This window comes from Mizuhopecten yessoensis, unplaced genomic scaffold (genome assembly GCF_002113885.1).
Source record: "Mizuhopecten yessoensis strain PY_sf001 unplaced genomic scaffold, ASM211388v2 scaffold8071, whole genome shotgun sequence".
NCBI classification, from domain to species: domain Eukaryota; kingdom Metazoa; phylum Mollusca; class Bivalvia; order Pectinida; family Pectinidae; genus Mizuhopecten; species Mizuhopecten yessoensis.
The window spans coordinates 191068-205601 of NW_018407364.1; the positions used below are offsets into that span (position 1 = coordinate 191068).

General features: G+C 34.9%; 1 protein-coding gene across 6 annotated transcripts in view; it reads left to right on the forward strand.

Annotated features, from left to right (window-relative positions):
* The window catches only part of LOC110454824 (LIM domain only protein 7-like), a 99942-nt gene that overhangs the window by 63438 nt on the left and 21970 nt on the right, over positions 1 to 14534 (forward strand). For 4 of the 6 annotated variants that reach the window (XM_021504546.1, XM_021504545.1, XM_021504547.1 and 1 more), the window contains 6 exons: positions 1818 to 1853; positions 5067 to 5206; positions 6203 to 6419; positions 8100 to 8612; positions 10453 to 10573; positions 13482 to 13646. In XM_021504546.1, coding sequence (XP_021360221.1) covers positions 1818 to 1853; positions 5067 to 5206; positions 6203 to 6419; positions 8100 to 8612; positions 10453 to 10573; positions 13482 to 13646 — 1192 coding nt within the window. The remainder of the gene's footprint in view (positions 1 to 1817; positions 1854 to 5066; positions 5207 to 6202; positions 6420 to 8099; positions 8613 to 10452; positions 10574 to 13481; positions 13647 to 14534) is intronic. The other 2 variants (XM_021504549.1, XM_021504550.1) reach the window with 1 other exon arrangement.

Genomic DNA, 14534 nt, shown 5'->3' on the forward strand with positions numbered 1-14534 from the left:
TCGGAATCTGCCTAACAACTCCCTATATGCAGCATGAAGAGATAATCAAAACCCTGCTACTAGAATTGTCCTTGTGTCTGCCCTTACTCTTAGACTTAGTCACTGGGTCATATTTATAACAATGATGCATTTCAGATGTTCATTTTAAAACAATATATACAATTACTGATCATTAAGTTTTGGTTGCTAAGATGCTGTCAGGAGTTTGTGCTGAAGACTGGCCCAGGCCCTATCCTTGGGATCTTATTTGCAATGTTAATTCTAATAAAAGCATTTTACAACGATAGATTTGATAATTGGATGGGCCTCTTTTATTGTAAATGCTTTGAGAAACTACAGTAGCACTAGTACTCATAAATAAAAATATTACTTTGATGACGTTACAAAATTTTATAATATAAGTAATGCTTTATTTAATCAATTTCCAATTGAATAACACAAATGACGAATATTCATCAGAAATTATGTGTCATATATGACTCATATGGTTTGACAACCATATACATGTATCATGAATATTCATGAAAAAGTGTTCAAAAGTAAAAAATTATGTTAGGAAGAAAAGTGGACTAATGACCATGATTCATTATGGTTCATTCTCTTTATGATTTATCAATATAATTATTATATGGTGGTCATTCAAGGTTAAGTTTGAATTTTTTTAATTTAGAATAGATTTTTAATTTTGTTTGTGTCCATGTGTTTCAGAGAGTGAGAGAATTAATGGAAATTTTAAAATAATTCAAAGCTTTATAAATATGAAAATGTCTCCTATGGGGAAATTGGTCAAGTGATGAAATAGAATTTGTGATTTATCGCCGGTGTGGTAGTGGACACACTTCATGAAATAACTCATCTCTGGGGTGTCAAATAATAAAATATTTTTTGTAACATCATAATTGTGACGGCAAATCTGAACCAAAATGACACCCACTTGCATGATGACATCACAATGGAGAATTAGGCCATCCGCTTGTTGGAAAACACCTAATGAGTTTTCTGTTCTTGATTGACCTATTATCTTATGTAAGGATACAAATTTCTGCATTAATGCATGGTTATAGCCATAAATATTCCTGTTATCGAGGTATAAGGCTCAACATGATACAAAAGGATCAAATACTGTGAAATCTCTCATTTTAGTGGGGGTTTTAATTTCATTGATTTCGTGGGTAATCTTCATTCACGATTTCATGGGTCCACAAAGTAATTACAAGTCTGATATTAAGCAATTCTCTGTTTGAGTGGGTACTCTTTATCCACGAATTCAATTATCCACAAAGTGGTGTTTTGTCGGGGAAAACATGGAATTTGGGTCCCACGAAATAATCTGATTTCACAATTGACCGACACAAAATTGTATCTCAATCTTCATCAATCTGGCACCTTATGGCCTGCTTCTCGCACCAATGTCAATATTGATCTCACAACTTTGAACTGACAGTTCTCAATGTAAATGGGTTCTACCGCCTATTCCAAACACCAGGTATGCAGGTTTAATTGTTTCCTGTGGGACAGCTAGTCTTTATCACATATAGCTTACCTTTCCATGTATCGCTCAAATAATGTTGGTATTTGATTACTAAATGATGCAGGTAAAAACAGTTATGGTCCCAAGGTACAGCGTATTGAGGCACAGACATATGCATTATTTACAGGCAGAACTTGGTACACAGGATGTGGCTACTATGTCTCAGAGATTGATTAAAACAATGAAGGGTTTCCATCACCTGTGGAACTCGTAAATAATAGTGAGGGTTGTCTCCTCTTGATCTGACTCCGATAGTTATGGAGGTGACTATATTTTTGACTTTCAGCCTTGGGCCAGCGATCAAGTTGAGGATTGGAAAGCAGTGAGTTTCTTAGACTTTGTATCGGGTCCTAAGGCTTACAATCCTCCTCAAATATTTGTCAATACAAACAAAATAAAAATTAATTGAAAGGAAAAAAGAACATTTGGTTTGAAATCTTTTTTAAAGAAAAGCGCTTATGTTCGTTAGATTTGTCATTCAAATAATGATACTATAATTAAGCAATTAGTCAAAGTGTGTCTTCAGAGACCGAGTGAACTGTTCAAATTCTTGTTTGAGGCCGATTGTAATCTAGGGAATTTGTTGTTCACCTCTAGTTAGGAGATTAGCTGCGATGGTTTGTGTGCTCGTCCACTGGATCTGTTTTCCCGTCTATATCCACCAGTACATATGTATGGTGTGTCTATATATTCCGACCAGGTCATCCACCAGTTTTGTTTACGAAATCTGAAGCTAAATTCTTTCTAACCCTTTCTTGATCACAAATGAATTCTTTCCAAATAGATTAATGTATTAAGAACAATCAAGTAAGTAAGATATGATGGTTAATTAAGGAAACATTATTTGAAAGATATGCAGAACTTATGCAAGAATCAATTTCCAGTTTCAGAATCAAATTTTTGTTTTTAGAAATCTTCTTTAGTTAATTTCTTCAAATGGGGTCTTTCAAATTTGTCAAAGAAAATATTTCAAGCGCCAAAGTGGTCTGATCATGAGGTTGCTTGCAGCAACCTTGAAATCAACATGTAATGACTTTTAAATTGGTGGATAACCTAATATTTCCTGTAGCATTTTTTGATGGTTTTGATGTAGTTGCTGCGGCATGATATTGCATACACTTCACTGCTTTGAAACATTATCGCCAATATTACGTTTGTTTGAATGATCTGTTTGTTATTCAACAGCACACATGTATAGACTTTTGTTGGTAGTCCATGTACATACAATCTGTCACTAGATCTGCAATTTGAAATCTCTGCTTGGTAAATAATGTATATTTATGTCTAGATTTTCTGCTTGGTGTTACATCTATGCAATGGTATTATGTATAATCATGTACATTATTTTTTCGAAATATGTTAGGCAAAATCGTTTGCCATTTAGGTTTGTATATTGGGGCTATATAAATATTTTTAAACTTTCCTCAAGATCAATTAATGCAGATAAAAATATTAACTTTGAGAATGTTTTTATTTTGCAAAATAAGTAAAAACATGATTTTTTGTCTGGTGATGATATTTTGATTTGACTTGCAGATCATAAAGTGTTAATGGTTTATCAATATGATATGATTGCCATTGATTGGTCAATAGAATTAAGATCATATGGTCAAAAATTTGCAAAATGATATGGCAAAAGTAAAGAAGTTGTAGAAAAAGGACAGTATACTTTTTCCCCTACTTGGAGGTTACACTGAAAAATCTCAATCCATGGGGTAAGATTCTTAAATGTCTTGCCCAAGGCTTTGCCGATGGCTAGACATTGTTGAATATTATTTACCCCTTGCATATTGCAAAGTTATCTGCTCGTGTGAGCAGGTATTGATTGTTACGTTATTTGTTGGTGAGAGAAACGTCATCAATTTTTGAGAAAACGACGTAATTTTCTCTCACAAACCAAGGACGTAACAATCAATACCTGCTCACAAGAGAAGATAACTCTGCAATACGCAAAGACGGAATTGCTTACATGACGTTATTGCGTTGTTGACATGTCACATCAACAGGGGAATCCCATCATCTTTATAATTACCCTAAGGTAAGACAGAGATGTCTTCTCCTGACAGGAAGTGTGGCTATCTCAGTCTTATGGGGGAGAAACAGATTTTCAGTATTGCACTAGGTGTAGTTCAGGATTTGTTCTGTTTTCTCACGAGTGAAAACCTTAGATTCTGCCGGAGGTTCCCCAGTTTATTGTCGCCCTCATTGGTCAGTTCTTTTCTCCCTATTGTCTTAAGGGAATTACTATGTACAACAACCACCACCACACCCAGCACAGGAATGCTAAGGGAGTGGGCCCCCTGGGGGAGGCATGCTTTGTCAAACAAAGGTTATGGGCTGTTGCAAATTGCATACAAATCACAAAATTAAAGTACAATATAATTAATGATCACATTCGCTAACACAGATTTAACCAGTAATGTTATTAAGTTCATACTTACCAACCTTAAAAAAAACATTTCAGAGGGAACTATTAATTACATGTCAAAGTCTAAAAATGTCTCAAATAATCTAATGCCAAAATTGAAGATGTTGTAAGGTCTTATAACTCTTATTTGAATTAGTCAGTAAAAGGGGAAAAAATGTATGGAATCTGCTAATAAAGACTTAGGATGAGAATGCTAGTATATAAAGATATACTCTAGTCTGTAGTTGCTTGTATTATGGTTTGCTCGTTTTGCTCTTGACTCGTTTTACTATGGACTGTTGTACTCTGCTAATATCAGACTCCCAGCAGACATTTATTGTCAATCTGATCATTTCTTTCACAATTATAAAGACAGTAATTTAATATATATGTATATATTATGAAGTATGTTAATTAACTCATTCACCCCTACATTTATAAACTGGACTTGCCCAGACTTTGATTTGGTAAGGTTCAAACATGACTTTAAACCATTTACCCCTGAAATTTCGTAATGAGCTATTCCAACCTTTGAATTGGAGGAGTTCAAATGTGTATTTAGGGGTGAATGAGTTCAGGATAAAACAGCAGCATCCTGACTCTGATGCACCTTGGTATTTCGCAATCACCAAGAATGTATAAAACTTCGTCAATTAAAACTATTGTTACTGTTGGTGCCATATATAGCAAAAGATGCAGTTTTCTATTTTGAACATGTGATGTTTGATATTACACATGTAACGATATTGAAAACTTTATCATATAGCATCATTATAATGCATGACAGACCTTGCATATATGATAAATGTAGCTGGTTGTATATATATAGTTTTAACTCATTCATCTCTACATTTTCAACTCATGATCATTCACCCCTGAAATTTCATAATGAACTATTCCAACCTTTGAATTGGAAGAGTTGAAATGTGTCTTCAGGGGTGGAAGAGTTGTCCAGAGACTGGACTTGCCCAGTTTTTTATCTGGTAAGGTTCAAATGTGACTTTAACTTTTTAAGACTACAATGTAGAAAGCCACAGGTCCTGGTGTGTGTAAATTCAACAGAATTTGAAGGAAAAACCTTTTCAAATTGAGTTTTATTTAATGATGTGTGTGTTTTACCCAAAACAGAATTTCAGTGACTGGAGAAACAAACGAAGAAGAAAATCAGAAGCACAGTTACAAAGGGTGGAAGAAACCGATAAAAATGTGAAAGAGGAGGAGGAGGAGAGGAAACAAGTAAAAAGTTACGGACAGATGGTAGAAGAAAGGTAAAAGTCCATTTTAAGTTCAGAGGTTGTTCACAGACCAGTAAAAAAGACAAAGTTCAAATATCAACATTCAAAAAGCTACGAACAGATGGTAGAGAAAGTATAAAAGTATAAAAGTATAAAAGGAATCATCCAGGTTTAACATGAAAGTATATTCTAAGTTCAAAGGTCGTACACAGACCTGAAAAAACAGCTTAAAAATAATGATATCAATATTCAAATTCCTATTGGTCATACTGTGTACAGGATCATTTTCACAATTTTTCGTGAAAAGAATTCGAAAAATATGTTAATTTAACTGAGCTGTGAATTGCATTCAAAGTTCAGATTGAATACATACAAGTAATATACAAGGCCGGCGCCATGACTTGTGTATTAGTAGTGAACATTCTTGGTTTCTTGGTAAAAACTATAAAAAACAAAATATTCTTGGTTTCTTGATAAATTACAGTGAATTTGTTTATTTCGCAAAAGGTGGGTTTAATTATTATTTTTTACAAGGACAAAGCACAAGAGAAAATACGAAAAACATTTTGCAAGGACATTGTTTGTTCTTGTTTTACCAAGCTCTGTTTTCTGAATGGTTGATATTTAGTGTGAAAAAAAGAAAGTGTTATTTCTCAAAGAAGATGAAATATCAACGTAATTTTCTACTTTAAACATTTTACCTGGTTATAAAAAATATGATAATAGATATTGAAAATATTACTGGTTAACCCTTTCACCACTGTAGACTAAAATGGACACATCCATATCAAAGCAAGGAAAAGTCTACTTAGGTTACATAGGGGTGAAAGGGTTAAAACTACACATTATAAATACAAATATTAATAATTTGAAAGGTCAAACAAAATCTGAAGCACTCCTTAAGATTGTCTAACAATTAGAGTGAATATAATTCATCACAGTTAAAAATGGCCATACACAAAGATGTGTGTAGGTACCAAATAATATATCATTATAAAGATTATAGATTTATTGAATATGTTGTTACAGGGAGAGGAGAAAAAGCACAGGCACACCATTGCTGAAGAAGCCCATGTCATTTTACCCTGTTGATGACGATGACGACCTTTTCACCTCGGTCAAGGTCCCAGCCAGCGCAGCTCCGATAGAGGAGGTCCTGGAGAAAAAATCGGTGTCAAAGGTCAAGTCTGAGGCTCCGTCACGACAAAGGGCGAAGGCTCCCATGCTGACACCAAAGGACCGATCTGTACGTGTAAAGTTGTCTCCCCTTTTTTTAACCTCTATCAATAGCATATTAGCATTAAAAATAATGGAAATGTTTTCTATCTCTGTTCAAGAGAACTTTCAGTTCTTAGTTGTGTGTTCGTTGTCCAGCTATTTCTTTGTTTCCATAAAACTTGAATAATTAATGGTTCAGTATAAAATTACGAGACCCGAATGTCTATCTGGTATGTCTGTCCATGCAAACACCTTCTCTATTCGAAACCTATTTTCAAGTACCTCTTTCAAAGGTCAAGGTCATTGTTAAAAGTCAAATGTCAGCATTTCCTGTACCGTCCTTTCTTATGTCTGCTGATACCACATTGAAGTTAATTAATACACAAGTGTATCACAAGACAATGTGTCACATACAACTATTTTAAGTTGCCTTCACTTAAGGTCAAGGTCACTATCAAATGTTAAAGACAAGGTCAAATATATGTCTGGGTTTCCTTGACCTCATCATTATTGCAGAAACCTCATTGAAATTGATAGAGAATTACCATAAAGTGATGTGTCACATACTTTTATAGGGTCTTACTCAACGTGGTCAAGATCACTATTAGAGGTCAAAGGTCCATCTAATATTTCCGATAAAGTGAAGGTCGAATATTATGTATCGCCTAAGGAAATGCATGTCATGGTGATATTATTCCAGTTAAATTTTTCCGATATCATATTCCAACAACCATATTATCGTTTTATGAAATAACATTTGTGCAGTGTTCTATCATATATATATAAGATTGAAATTTGTAACTCTGAGGCACATTATATTGGTGACAATCGTATATATATTAAACACATCAAAGAAAGTCAGAGAGATCGAGAGAAACATATTGGAGACAAATATAATGACGTGTCTGATATGAAAACATTGTTCCACTCAATAAAGTTGTCAAAGATTTTCAAATATCTGTGTGAAATTGGTTTGTACCATAAAATTTGACATTTTAAAATTCTTTGTGTAACGATATCTGATTATTTTCACTGTGTACTTAAATGTATGAGTACAGGTTTTTCACTTTTACTGTTCCGGTTCTTTTTGGTTTACCAGTATTTAGTTTTGTAATTGTCCATCATTATTGTTGTCAAGCCCGAGATTACTTCACTGTTGCTGGGCCGTTCAGCAGTAAATAAGCTAACTAACTAACTTTTTCAAGCACAACTTATTATTCCGTGTTTGCGTATTGCAGAGTTATCTTCTCTTGTGAGCAGGGATTGATTGTTACGTCATTGGTTTGTGTGAGAAAATAACGTCGTTTTCTCAAAAAATTGATGACATTACTCTCACAAACCAATGGCGTAACAATCAATACCTGCTCACAAGAGCAGATAACTCTGCAATTCGAATAGACGGAATATGATCGCCATTTGTAGTACGTGTACTTCCATATATGTTAGTGTGATAGGGTAATGGACATTTGTGTTCAATGTTGTATAGGTGCCCTACACTTTATGGGTCAGTATTTCCAACAGCTCATATATTAAGTGTCTTATAGCACTTAGAGATTCATACCTATATACATATATAGTGAGTTACAAGAAACATAAAAAAAGTTTTAGAAATATTAACAGTTCTAGCTGTTGGTATTGACACATCTTTATGTCAGTGTTGCATTGATTCAAGATATGAAGCATTATATGACATATTTGTTTATTTTAGAGTTCAGTTGGGAGTGACACATATATACATTATGATGACACAAAGAGGGCTTCATGGGCTGCTAGTGATTCAAGTGATGAAGAGTCAAGCAAGAAAGATAACTCTGTAGAATTAGACAGATTACGGGACACCAGTAAAAATGAAAATAAAAACAAAGACAAGTCAAACAGTAGGAACACAGTGTTGGATAGTTCAGACAATTCTTGGAGGAGAAAGGATCCCTCTCCTCAAAGGAAATCAGGATTACCAGGGGCTGGCACGCCGACCAAATCCACCGGAAAATTGTCAAATTTGTTAAAAAGCTTCGAACAAAAGGAGGAGGAAGCTAAAGCAGATTATTCCAAAGTGAAAAGATTCAGTGAAACAAGTACGGATTATAGTAGATCTGGAGTCAAAAAAATGAGTTCGTTTGATCTTCCAAGTTCTAGTTTTAGTTTTTCTGCAAAGGATAAAGCAGAAACAACACCTGTGAGATCAACTATTACAGATAAAACAGTTCCCGTGCCAACAAAGGTATGTAAGACTTGTTCTACTTATCAGGAATACTGATGTATGTATACTCCAGTGTTCTACTATCAGTTTTGCTGCAGGAAAATGAAGGGCCCCATATCAAGGATGTGTTGGCTATAGTAAAGTTGTTTGTCTGTTTGTCAGTCAAAACAGAAATGTATACATGTGTGTCTGTCTATTCATCCATATAGTAATGTCTGTCTGTTCATCGACACTTTCATTTCTGGAGGATATCAGAATGTGTATCCCTTGTTGTAAGGCTAAGGAGAGCATCACCATGGCTTTACCCTTATATTGACTGGTATATTTGTTTCATCTGTATGAAACCTGTTTTAAGGCTTGGGGGCATCATCATGGTGTTACCATTGTATTGCCCTGTATTTATCTCTTCTGTACAAGCTCTTATGTAAGGCTGGGGGGCATCATCATGGTGTTACCATTGTATTACCCATATATATCTCTTCTGTACAATCTCTTATGTAAGGCTGGGGGGCATCATCATGGTGTTACCATTGTATTGCCCTGTATATATCTCTTCTGTACAATCTCTTATGTAAGGCCGGGGGGCATCTTCATGGTGTAACCATTGTATTGCCCCATATATATCTCTTCTGTACAATCTCTTATGTAAGGCCCGGGGGGCATCATCATGGTGTTACCATTGTATTGCCCTGTATTTAAATCTTCTGTAAAATCTCTTATGTAAGGCCGGGGGGCATCATCATGGTGTTACCATTGTATTGCCCCATATATATCTCTTCTGTGTGATCTCTTATGTAAGGCCGGGGGGCATCATTATGGTTTTACCATTGTATTGCCCTGTATTTATCTCTTCTGTATGATCTCTTATGTAAGGCCGGGGGGCATCATCATGGTGTTACCATTGTATTGCCCTGTATATATCTCTTCTGTACAATCTCTTATGTAAGGCCGTGGGGCATCATCATGGTGTTACCATTGTATTTCCTGTATATATCTCTTCTGTACAATCTTTTATGTAAGGCCGGGGGGCATCATTATGGTTTTACCATTGTATTGCCCTGTATATATCTCTTCTGTATGATCCCCTATGTAAGGCTGGGGGGCATCATCATGGCAAACTCTTTGTACTGTATGTATTGTACATGTCCCATATTTGTCTCTTCTGTACAATCTCTGCTTTAAGACTGGGGGACATTGGTTGTATTTGTTTTGAGGGGTTTTATTTCACTGATTTTGTGAATATAAGTACCCCCTGCATGTTCCAAACTTGAAGAATGATTAAACAAGTTTAACTCATGGACCCTATACGGTATACATCTGTAGTGTAAGTCTACAACTAGAGCTGTTCTTGATGGTAATGTATTGAATGGGTTAATTAATTGCATTGGTGTAGTAATTTGCAGCAATAGTAATTAAGCACTTACACTTCATGATCATGACCACCCAAAATATTATAACCTTACAAATATCTTCCAGACACAAATAAGCCTGTCGAAATCAACAATGACCTATATATATATATATGTATAAGAACCGGTATGTGAAAGTGAAGGTTGATATTATCTATAAACTGTAAGCATGCATATATTTTAAGTGGTAATCTTATTTTATTGCTCAATTCAGATTTTGTAATTATGCAAAATTATGATTGCAATAATTTAAATTTCTGTATACTATTTTCTGTTGCATTTATTATTGTTGGTATGCCAATTCATCAATTTGTGCTAAAATTTTAATAGGCTGAAATATAACAGTACAGTAATAATTGTGGTTTTCTTGAAAAAGTCAGGTGTTTTTTTGAAATTTTACAAAAGATTTGCACACAATATTTAATTTGTGTTATATGTTATTTTTTTTGCAGGCATCAGTCGAAAAATCAATAAAGATTAGTCAAAAACCAAACCATCTCAAAGGATTTGGATTTGTGATATCGGGTGGTGCTGATAAACGAGAGCCAGTCATCGTACAAAAGGTCTCACTTGGTAGGTATATAGTCAGACAGCCAGCCACCGTACCAAAATCCTCGCTGTGTACGTAGCAATTATAATGAAAGCTTGAACATGGACAGTTGGTCATGATTCAATAGGCCTTATTTGATAGCTGTGATAGTTGGACAGCTGGTCATATCATGATTCAAAAGACTGAAATTGATAGATTTGATAGTCAGACAGTTTGGTCATCATTCAAAAGACCTAAATTGATAGATTTGATAGTCGGGACAGCTGGTCATCATTCAAAATACCTAAATTGATAGATTTGATAGTCGGGACAGCTAGTCATCATTAAAAATGCCTAAATTGCTAGCTTTGATAGTCGAACAGCTGGTCATCATTCAAAAGAACTAAATTGATAGCTTTGATAGTCGGGACAGCTAGTCATCATTCAAAATGCCTAAATTGATAGCTTTGATAATCGGACAGCTGTCCATCATTCAACAGGCCTAAATTGATAGATTTGATAGTCGGGACAGCTGGTCATCATTCAAAATACCTAAATTGATAGATTTGATAGTCGAACAGCTGGTCATCATTCAAAATGCCTAAATTGATAGCTTTGATAGTCGGACAGCTGGTCATCATTCAAATGACCTAAATTGATAGATTTGATAGTCTGACAGCTGGTCATCATTCAAAATGCCTCAATTGATAGCTTTGATAGTCAGACAGCTAGTCATCATTCAAAAGACCTAAATTGATAGATTTGATAGTCGGAAAGCTTGTCATCATTCAAAATACCTAAATTGATAGCTTTGATAGTCGGACAGCTGGTCATCATTCAAAAGACCTAAGTTGATAACTTTGATAGTCGGACAGCTGGTCATCATTGATTAGTCGGACAGCTGGTCATCATTCAAAATGCCTTAATTGATAGCTTTGATAGTCGGACAGCTAGTCATCATTCGAAATGCCTAGATTGATAGCTTTGATAGTTGGACAGCTGGTCATCATTCAAAAGGCCAAAATTGAAAAATTTGATAGTCGGATAGCTAGTCATCATTCAAAATGCCTAAATTGATAGATTTGATAGTCGGGACAGCTGGTCATCATTCAAAAGACCTAAATTGATAGCTTTGATAGTCGGACAGCTAGTCATCATTCAAAATACCTAAATTGATAGCTTTGATAGTTGGACAGCTGGTCATCATTCAAAAGGCCAAAATTGAAAAATTTGATAGTCGGACAGCTGGTCATCATTCAAAAGGCCTAAATTGATAGCTTTGATAGTCGGACAGCTAGTCATCATTCAAAAGACCTAAATTGATAGCTTTGATAGTCGGACAGCTGGTCATCATTCGAAATGCCTAAATTGATAGATTTGATAGTCGGACAGCTAGTCATCATTCAAAATGCCTAGATTGATAGCTTTGATAGTCGGACAGCTGGTCATCATTCAAAATGCCTAATTTGATAGATTTGATAGTCGGGACAGCTGGTCATCATTCAAAATACCTAAATTGCTAGCTTTGATAGTCTGACAGTCAGATGTCACCCTTATGATCTCACTTGTGTTAAATCTATGATATATCTAGATTTATAGAATGCAGGATTCCCGGATGATTAATTAGAGGTTCACATTTTCATGGTTAATTTATATACATTGGTGTATAATTTTCTTTCCCGGGATCTTATATAATTATACCAACATACATTTACTGATGACATGGCTTGAACTGTCGAGTCATAATTAAACTGTAGGTCAATTCAGATTGCCACAAGATTTTATTATCATACCTCATGATATGCATTATCGTTACATGACAGCCTGTCATGTAGCACGCTTAGGCCTATACCCTAGAGGCCAAGGTCATGGCAGGAGATCAAAGGTCAAGTCATTAAACTGTTTGTCTAGACCATAACTATGGATCACCTGAAGATATTCTTTATGCTTGACATATAGCTGTGTGTATTAGGCCAAAACCAAAATATGCCAGGCAACATGACTGAGAATAGGGAATGTTGGACAGGGTTTATTTTCGTTTTATTTTTTTAAAGGGGGGGGGGGGGGGCTGCTTATTTATCAAATTACAAAAATTACCAAACTTGAGAACAACAATGCCCAATTGGCGTGCTGATTTTGATGCTTTTTTTTTGCCATTTATATGCAGACCTTTCGAAAAATTGAGAAACATCAATTAGGTTTGACACACCATCTTGGCACACGTGTCGGTGTCATCAAGATGCTTTCAGTTTTTGGATCATTCAAATATTGTGATGGTCTGATCATGAGGTTAATTAGGGTCAGTCGTGATCAGGGTTCCTGAAACATCATACATTATCTATTTATGGCTTATGACTTGAAAAGGAGTGTTGCATCATATTTTCTGGTACATGATAGAGGTTATGGTCAAGGTAAGGGGTCAAAGGTCAGATCATTGTGAGAACAGTTGTAGGAGCTATTAATGTATTGTTCCTATAGATATAATAATAGCATGAATTATACATGGTATACAGCTTACAAGTTTAATGTGAGGTCACCCTTTTTCCTATAATAATATTTTTAAAGAAGTAATACAATTTATCGCAAATTAAAAAAAAAAATGTATTATAAACAAGCCTTAAGAAGTCGGACAGTAGGTCTAACGATGTATTTACTGTCAGCATTTGAACCCTGATGTGCTGGTAGACATATTAGTTCTATTTTCGATGTAAGAGCTAACATTACAAGTCTAAGCAGGATCCTAAAAGCAGCTGTATACGTGTCTGTTTCTGGGCAATTCTTGTTGAGAGTATTGTTTGTCCACATAAAAAAAAAAAATCTATGTATAAAAAGTAGTAGCTGATCATGAAATGATGACTTCAGCAATTCACCACTGATCTTTGGAAAAAGAATTAAAAAATATCAAGACTACCTTTTTTCATTGTTCTTGATTGCTTGTATTAATATTTGCAGGCGGTGCAGCAGATGTGAATGAAGTACAACAGGGTGATAAGATACTGGCTATAAATAGACGTGACATCTCCGCTCTGGCTCATGCCCAGGTTCAGAGATTGATAGAAGAAGCCGTTCGTCACGGTCAGATCGAGCTCAAGGTCAAACGCACCATCAGTGATGGAGGTAAGGTCAAGTTTGAATACTAAGATATTCTTTTGAAAGATCTTGATGCTTTTTAGACAAGTTTTAAATTCTATGAAGTACAGTAAATCTAAAGGTGTTTTTTTTCAGGGGATCATTTAAATATATATGCGGTATATAAATAATATTACCCTGGCCACTGTCATTACACTCTAAAAAGATAATGAGATTTATTTGTATAAGAAAATAACACTTGTCACAAAATCAAGTGGAAAAATTAAATGAAAGACACTATATTAGATGTATATATATTTATATAAGAAACGACAAAAAAGTTTCTAAAGGAAAAGTACTAAGAAAATCTTTTGTAGTTTCTTTTATATTTACCCATTACATGTACAAGGAATTTTGATTTTTTTTTTTATGTATAATTTGCCAAATTGTATGTTTTTCACCGGGGTCTGAGGGGAAGGGTTTTAAAGGGTCTGAAGAATGCTTCTCATCTTTAACTCATTTAGACCCGAACTTTCATGATGGACTATTCCAACCTTTGAATTGGAAGAGTTCAAATGTGAATTCAGGGGTGAATGAGTAAATGATTTTTGTTCTTTTATGCTTATCAATATGCCCTATATTTGTATAACATTTGACCTCTACTGTTGTATATATGTGTATCATTAAGGTGACCTTTAAAGTCCTTTGACCTCTTGTCTTGAGATATACAGAGATGTGTGACAACATGTAGACAGAAGTCTAAGGAATGCTATGGTGTATCACTAAGTAAATATATGTAGAGGATGAGTGATGATGTGAGGTGTTGTTATCAGCCTCATCCCATGTTGCTGTATCACAAGTTCTATTAAAGGCTGGGTACCGTACCTCTGTGGTTAATCATTTCTATAAATATACTGGACATTTAAGATTACCCCT